The sequence below is a fragment of the Cetorhinus maximus genome, chromosome 4, assembly GCF_964194155.1.
Source record: "Cetorhinus maximus chromosome 4, sCetMax3.hap1.1, whole genome shotgun sequence".
Lineage (NCBI taxonomy): Eukaryota > Metazoa > Chordata > Chondrichthyes > Lamniformes > Cetorhinidae > Cetorhinus > Cetorhinus maximus.
In genome coordinates, this window is record NC_135882.1 from 99,408,245 (window position 1) to 99,416,301 (window position 8,057).

Below are 8,057 nucleotides of genomic sequence, written 5' to 3' on the forward strand. Positions count from 1 at the left end.
AGAGGTAACAGAGTAAACAGGGAGAAACGGCTATGATTCTAAAATTACTGAACCAAAGCTATACATATGAACACACAAACTGAAGCAGAGTCCATTGTCTTTAAGTGAAAATTGGAAAGTTAGTGGAAAAAGAATATTGGAAAGTTACGAGGAGTGACTTAAGGAAAATACCACTTGATGGGCTGAATGGCTGTTTGTGTTGTAGCATTCTATGCCAGGATTTTGAAATAGAATCACTGAAATTACAGGAAAGGAGACCAATAAGTCCACTGCACCTGTATCAATTATGACTCTTCAACTAAATCTATCATTGGTCCCATTTAGGTAACAATAAGATGTTTGAGTCACAGAAGTTGGTAAAAAAAAATTCTAATTTATTATTAAAAAGTATTAAAAATAGCTCCACAATTATTTCAGTACAGTATCACATAAGCAGGTAAATTTCATGATTTAATGCTCCTGAAGAAGAGGTTGCTGCACTGGGGTATGTATCAAGAATTCAGCAACACTGACTTCTACAGGTTTTCCTTCCATTAATTGGAGTGATGCTCCTCACTGGGAGCCCTGAAGCTGTAGTTTTTTACCCCCCCCATAGATATATCCCCAACACAGACTGTCGTTCTTGCATTCTGAGAATGACAATGGGGTAACATTCAATTTCAGTGGGGGTGTAACACGAACAGTACGAGATCAGCCCTCCATGATACACCCCATTCTCCATTCCAATACCGTTAGCTTTCTGTCCCCACTAAAGTTGGAAGTTACCCCCAATGGATAATTGATGTGCATAGATTTAAACTTCAAGCATGTACAAAAAGAGGAACAACTTTGCTCAGACTTTTACATTCTGAATTTTGAAATCTAGTCTACCAATATCCAAGAAAGTAAACATCTTAGGGTTGAAATTATTCACATTGAAAAAAAACATGTACAAAACAAAATTTCTCACTGCATTCATGCCAACTTTTTCACTAAAATTAACAGAATTGTATCTCCCTCTGACTTGTGGCATAAAAATATTGCAATAATTATTAATTTACATTATTTCAAACAAATTCCACTCTGCTTTATGGTTCCACTGCATGGTAAAACAAATATGAGTTTTCTAAAACATGATGGGCCATGGTCATCTTCACTCAGCAGCATGCCAATTACTAGGCAACTCAAGAACAAAGTTAATGCTTAATATAGGAACAGTATACAGTTCCTATACAGAAAATAAAAGAAGAATAAATATCAAATCCAAATAATGTGAAAGACACTACCAGTACACTTCTATGTGGAGGCATCACCCAATACCTGAATCATATCAACATTTGTTTCTACACTACACAGGAATTATCCTGAATTGAGCCAATTTTTGAAAACATATTTCATTTAATCCAAAACACCACCTTCAGTTTTTGAAATTAGTCTTCCCCTTCTCCAAATCTAAACACATTTTTTGAGATTATTGATGTGCTCCTTAGTAAATCACCTTGGTCAGTTGAAGAATTATTAAATAGCAACACTGTTGATGGAAACATCATTTGCTTCTCGAGATGGGCGTAGGTTATTTCATTGCAGTTCAAGATTGCTCCCTGTAAACTGCAGCCAATTCCCTGAGCCAATAGCAACATAGTACCAAATATTGTAGATTAAGATTTAATTCAATGAAACCAAATGTCCAAGAAACATCTCTATTCAACGATGACCACTGTCAAAAAAAAAAGAAACAGTTAATTCACTTCAAAAATTTGTTCATTTTGTTGTGGTCAATAATACAATCTCAACCCCTTATGAATGATCACTAAATCGGTGACAGAATAATTCTAAAATAACAGGGAGAAAATATTCAGGGTGCAAGAATTTAAGAGGGGGGTGAATGTTCTTATAACTGTTCCTGCACTATTAAAATTCATACCCCTTGTTTATATCTAGTTATATTGTATTTATTTAGATTCTCAGATGGCTTAGCTCTCTTGAAAAGGTATTGAAAAAAACCTTTTGAAGAGATAAATCTGTACCTGCATGACTTTAGGCAATATCAATCAGCTCATATAAATAAATCAGGAGTGATTGTATATCTGTAACCTTTTACACCATCACCCAAAATCAAAAATACCCTCAAGAGTTTCTTCATAATCTATGGAGGACTCCTTACCTTCCTGCAGATAGCTCAGTGTTAACAGGGTGATGAGCAGTCTCACAGTTCAGAAAGTTCTTTAACCACAAACATTTCTCCAGCGTAAGAAGAAATCCTGAGCATAGAAAGGAAAACAATGATAAGTTGGGAAACAGCAGAAGGAAATGCTTACAATTCCGTTTTAAAAGGGCTTTTTTTTATTACCTTGATGAGGTTTTTCATGCTCCATGGCATTTTCCAAACAGCAGGAACCATTGGAGGCCACACCTGACGTGGGATTATGACGGGCTGAAAAGAAACAAGAATATTACAAGATAAAACTTCAACTTTAGAAACAATATTTACTCACAGAATCTTATATCCATTATACCCAAATTTGTCAGATTTCTCCTACTCAAAACAACCCCCATTCCCAATTTCTCCCATATGTCAAAATATACTTCAATGCTACCAACGATTAAAATATTAGGTGAAGGAATGTTATTGGCCATCTTTGGGCTATCCCAGTTTCTACCATGTTCTGAAACTACTTCTTCAGAGGGCCAATATATCCCAATATTCACTGGCCACTAGGTCAATGGACGCAAGAATGAGTAGAAATAGGCCATTCGGACACTTGAGCCTGCTTTACCATTCAATAAGATCAAGGCTGATCTGACTGTGGCCTCAACTCTACTTTCCTGCCTCTCATAACCCTTGACTCCCTTGCAAATCAAAAATCTATCTATGTGCAATTACCCAGCCTCCACTGCTCTCAGGGGAAGAGAATGCCACAGTCTAACGACCCCTGAGAGAAAAAAATTCTCATTGTCTCCACTTAAGAACAGCATTATATAACTTTTCTTAATTATTCATTTATGGGATGTGGGCATCACTGGCTAGGCCAGCCTTTATTATCCATCCCTAATTGCCCTTGAGAAGGTGGTGGTGAGCTGCCTTCTTGAACTGCTACAGGCCCTGTTGTGAGGTACACCCACTGTGCTGTTAGGGAGGGAGTTCTAGAATGTTGACCCAGTGACAGTGAAGGAACAGTGATATATTTCCAAGTCAGGATGGTGAGTGACTTGGAGGGGAACTTCCAGGCGGTGGTGCTCCCATCTATCTGCTGCCCTTGTCCTTCTAGATAGTAGTGGTTGTGGGTTTGGAAGGTGCTGTCTAAGGAGCCTTGGTGAATTCCTGCAGTTCATCTTGTAGATGGTACACACTGCTGCTACAGTGCATCGGTGGTGGAGGGAGTGAATGTTTGTGGATGTGGTGCCAATCAAGTGTGCTGCTTTGTCCTGGATGGTGTCGATCTTCTTGATGTCGGGGCGGCACTCATCCAGACAAGTGGGGAGTATTCTATCAAACTCCTACTTTGTGCCTTGTACATGGTGGACAGGCTTTGGAGAGTCGGGAGATGAGTTACTCACCACAGGATTCCTAGCCCCTGACCTGCTCTGGTAGCCACAGTATTTATATGGCTAGTCTAGTTCAGTTTCTTGTCAACAGTAACCCCCAGGATGTTGATAATAAGGGATTCAGCAATTGTAATGCCATTGACTCTCAAGGGGCGATGGTTGGATCCTCTCTTGTTGGAGATGGTCATTGCCTGGCACTTGTGTTGCATGAATGTTAATTGCCACTTGTCAGCCCAAGCCTGGATATTGTCGAAGTCTTAAACAAAAACAAAAATAAAAATACCTGGAAAAACTCAGCAGGTCTGACAGCATCTGCAGAGAGGAATACAGTTAATGTTTTGAGTCCGTATGACTCTTCAACAGAACTAAGGAAAAATAGAAGAGAGGTGAAATATAAGCTGGTTTAAGGGGGGGTGGGACAGGTAGAGCTGGATAGAGGGCCAGTGATAGGTCGAGATTGCCAAAAGATGTCATTAAACAAAAGAACAAAGAGGTGTTGACAGTGGTGATATTAGCTAAGAAATGTGCTAATAGGTGACATTAAAGGGTAGAAAGGACGAGCAAGGTAGATAGCCCGAGTGGGGGTGGGGTGGGGGGAAGGGATCGAAATAGGCTAAAAGGTAGAGTTAAAACAATGCATGGAAATACATTTAAAAATAATGGAAATAGGTGGGAAAAGAAAAATATATATAAACTTTTGGGAAAAAAGGGGGATCGGAAAGGGGGTGGGGATGGAGGAGAGAGTTCATGATTGTTGATGAGAGTTCATTGTCGAAGTCTTGCTGGTTGTGGACATGGACTGTTTCAGTATCTGAGGAGTCGTGAATGGTGCTGAACTTTAGCAAACATCCCCACTTCTAACCTTATGATTGAAGGTCATTAGTGAAGCAGCTGAAGATGGTTGGGGCTAGGACACTACCCTGGGGAACCCCTGCAGTGATGTCCTGACACTGAGATGATTGACCTCCAACAACCACAGCCATCTTCCTTTGTGCTAGGTATGACTCCAACCAGCGAAGAGTTTTCCCCCCAATTCCCATTGACTCCAGTTTTGCTAGGACCCCTTGATGCCACACTTGGTCGAATGTGGCCTTGATGTCAAGGGCAGTCACTCTCACCTCACTTCTGGAGTTCAGCTTTTTTGTCCTGTTTGAACCAAGGCTGTCATGACGTCAGAAGCTGAGTCACCCTGGCAGAGCCCAAACTATGCATTAGTGATCAGGTTATTGCTAAGTAAGTGCCACTTGATAGCACTGTTGATGATGCCTTCAATCACTGTACTGATGATCGAGACTAGACTGATGGGCCGGTAATTGGCTGGGTTGGATTTGTCCTGTTTTTTGTGTAGAAGACATGCCTGGGCAATTTTCCACATAGCCGGGTAGATGCGGGTCTTGTATTGTACTGGAACAGCTGGGCTAGGGGAGACTTTGTAGTGGTTTGATACAACTGAATGGCTTGCTAGGCCATTTCAGGGGCATTTTAAGAGTCAACCATATTGCTGCAGATCTGGAAGTTACATGTAGGCCAGACCAGGTGAGGACAGCAGATTTCCTTCCCTAAAGGGCATTAGTGAACCAAATGGGTTTTTATGACAATCGACAATGGTTTCATGGGGCAGGATTCTTAGGTCAGCCTGTGGGCGCACGCCCGAGCTGATCGGATGCCAAATGACATCAGGTGTGTGTTTCAATGTCATCCCGCATTCACCCGATATTTCGGTCGGCAAGTGTACGCAAAAGTTGGAAGCGGGCTCGCCAAAAATTAAGAGGCCAACTAATGCAATTAAAATTGTAACTGTCTCCAATTTTCCATGGTCCGTCCAACCTCACGTTTGGTGGACGGGTGAACCGGCCAGGCGGATTTTGCATTTTTCATGAAACCTCATCCAAGGGCAGGATGAGGTTTCCATTATTAAATTAAAAAAATAAGATATAGACAGAATTTATATCATGTATATGTTCAGGTGACTGATTGTGATGCGTGGACATTTTTTTCCTGATTTGAAAAGCTTTATTTATTGGTTTTAAAGTCTTCAGCTCCCTGAGGCAGCTCTCTGCCTTCAGGGGGCTTTCATTCAGCGCTCGCCTGCACCCACCCTCCTCCCGCTCGTGCTGAGCATTTCAGCGCATGCTTCATGTTGGCTGGCCAAATCGCGGCCAGGGGCCACGTTACCAGGCTGCTCCAGGGCACGCTGATCTAAAAATCCTGCTCATGGTCACCTTTAGACTTTTAATTCCAGATATTTATTAAATTCATCTGCCGTGGTGGGTCTCCAGAGTGTTACCCTGGGTCTCTGGATTACCAGTACAGTGACAATACCACTGTGCCACTGCCTCCCCAGAGCTATCAATTAACAGGTAACAGGGCGAGCAAATGCAGTGGCAGGAAGAGCACTGGAATACATCAAATCAACACCATCAATCTGGATAATTAACTCCCAGGTTTCAAGGACCACCACTTTGTGGTGCATAAAGATAAACATGGGAACCACATTTAATACTTTAATTTGATTATCAGAAAAATAAAAGCTGAAAATATGTACTTATTTATTACACTGGCATCATACCTCCAGTTTTGGAAGCTGAGAGTCATGTTCAGCTCCCAGAACTGAAGGACACCATTTTGATATTCTGGTCTGGTAAGAGTTGCCATCTTTTGCCAAACCCAAAACAGCTCTTGGCAGATGTTGTGCCTGCAGTCTCTTTTACTGGTACAGAATAAGAAAAATTGTAGCAAAACAATATGAGCTGCCTTTCTGAAGAGATGTTAAATTAAAGCTCCATCTGCCTGCTCGGGTGGATATAAATGATCCCATGGTACTATTTTGAAGAGCAAGGGAGTTACCTGTGTCCTGTCCAATATTTATCCCTCAATCAACATCACAAAAAACAGATCATCTGATTATCACATTGATGTTTGTGGGAGCTTGCTGTGCATAAATTGGCTGTTTGTGCCTCCTTCACACGCAAGTCTCTTTTTTATTTCAAGTTTGTTGCAATCTGTCTAGATCATCATAGGAAGCTGAGAAGAGCTTCACTAACAGCATCCAAAGTAATTAATTCCACAGAAGTGGAAAAATGACTTGTTCGATTTACAATTTAGATTTTCTCAAAAAATTGAACGGGATAATAAAATACAGTGGAAAGTTCACTGTTTTATACATTTTAAAAATGTAAGTACAGTAATCTCGTTCAACGATCAGGAAAACGTCGTATAAAAAGAAAAGTATTTACTCCTTTTCGGTGACACCTTTTTTTTTTTCAGAAATCTAAAACCTAACCTGGTTACAGTTCTCATACCAAAAGAAAAACGAACATTCAGCTCTACTTGGTGCACAGTACCTGGCAATGAGAAGCAAATTAATTACAGAAAAAAAATGATTTTAATTAAATCAATGGCCAGATTTGATAATTCCATATGCCCATTCGCAAAGTGAGTGCCAGTTGAGGTGCTTTCTGTTCTAAACACTTACTTCTATAATACTGATTCCGTGCTGCAAGCAAACAGCCAGCTGAAGGAACAGATGCCATGGCGACAGAAGGATGAGAGCTGGGCCTGAAGGATTCACCCAGCGACTCGAGTGGTCTGATCCTGAAAACATCAATCAAAACATAAAACCGTTTAAAAACAACCACTAAAACATAACGTAAAACTACTGCTGGCAGCTCCAACAAAGAGATGTCAGCAAACAAAGCTCAGGATTGACATGAGAATGTTTTCTGCTTACACTTGTCGGGGGACACGCACAGAAGAGGAGTCACTGGAGCAGTGACTGCAGCGCCGTCTTTGAGCAGAAAGTTCCCTTTACACCAGCAGCGGACAAACTGAATCGGTTATAGTGCAGCTGGCTTTTATAGCAGCTGATGCTCAGCCGCCTCTGCATTGGACTGTGCAGTGTAGCACGTTAACTGGGCTGAGTTTCAGCCAGCTGGAAACACACGGAAGAAGCAACCAGTTCAGACCAGAAATAACAGGATGCGGGACTCCAGCCAAGCCACAAAGTCCAATGAACACGGAGTCCGATTCATCAATGTCTCAGCTCCAGGGAACGACATCAATGCTGGGAACCTGAATAGTTTGTCTAGTCAAAGGCTGCCTCGCTTCGCCACTCAATTCCCAGTTAGATTTCACTGTTTCCCGGCCATGTCTCTAGAGCCCCGCAATAAGAATAACCTATGAGGAAACACCAGCTCTGCTACGTAAAATATACGCAAATAAAGTGTGACTAACAAGGAGGGTGGAGTGCGGATCATATCAGGCTTATCTGATGCAAAGTGACTGGCCACGCTGCAATCTCCAGTCAGCTGATGTTTACAAGGGCACTTTTTGCAGTCTTAAGTGAAGCTTCAATAATGTAGATGAGATGTCATAAATTATCAATCCCAAAGCTGTTAAATTAATGTCAATTATGACTCGCAAATGGGCGATTTATTCACGCTGGCGCAAAGGTGTCTACCTAGTTTGTTGCAGCTATAGTAAGAGGAAATGAGTTGGGAATCTGTAACAAAAACAATTTACTGGAAATCTAA

At 41.3% G+C, this 8,057-nt stretch overlaps 1 protein-coding gene across 1 annotated transcript; it reads right to left on the minus strand.

Moving 5' to 3' along the window:
- Positions 1-359: 359 nt before the first annotated feature.
- LOC144679783 (pancreatic progenitor cell differentiation and proliferation factor-like protein) lies at positions 360-7,717 on the minus strand. Its single transcript, XM_078540535.1, has 5 exons — positions 7,256-7,717; positions 7,001-7,119; positions 2,330-2,413; positions 2,144-2,240; positions 360-1,696 (listed from the first exon to the last, which is right to left on the minus strand). The coding sequence occupies exons 2-5, from the start codon at positions 7,056-7,058 to the stop codon at positions 1,684-1,686; spliced, it is 252 nt and encodes an 83-aa protein (XP_078396661.1). The 5' UTR covers positions 7,059-7,119; positions 7,256-7,717; the 3' UTR covers positions 360-1,683.
- Between the last annotated feature and the right edge of the window lie 340 nt (positions 7,718-8,057).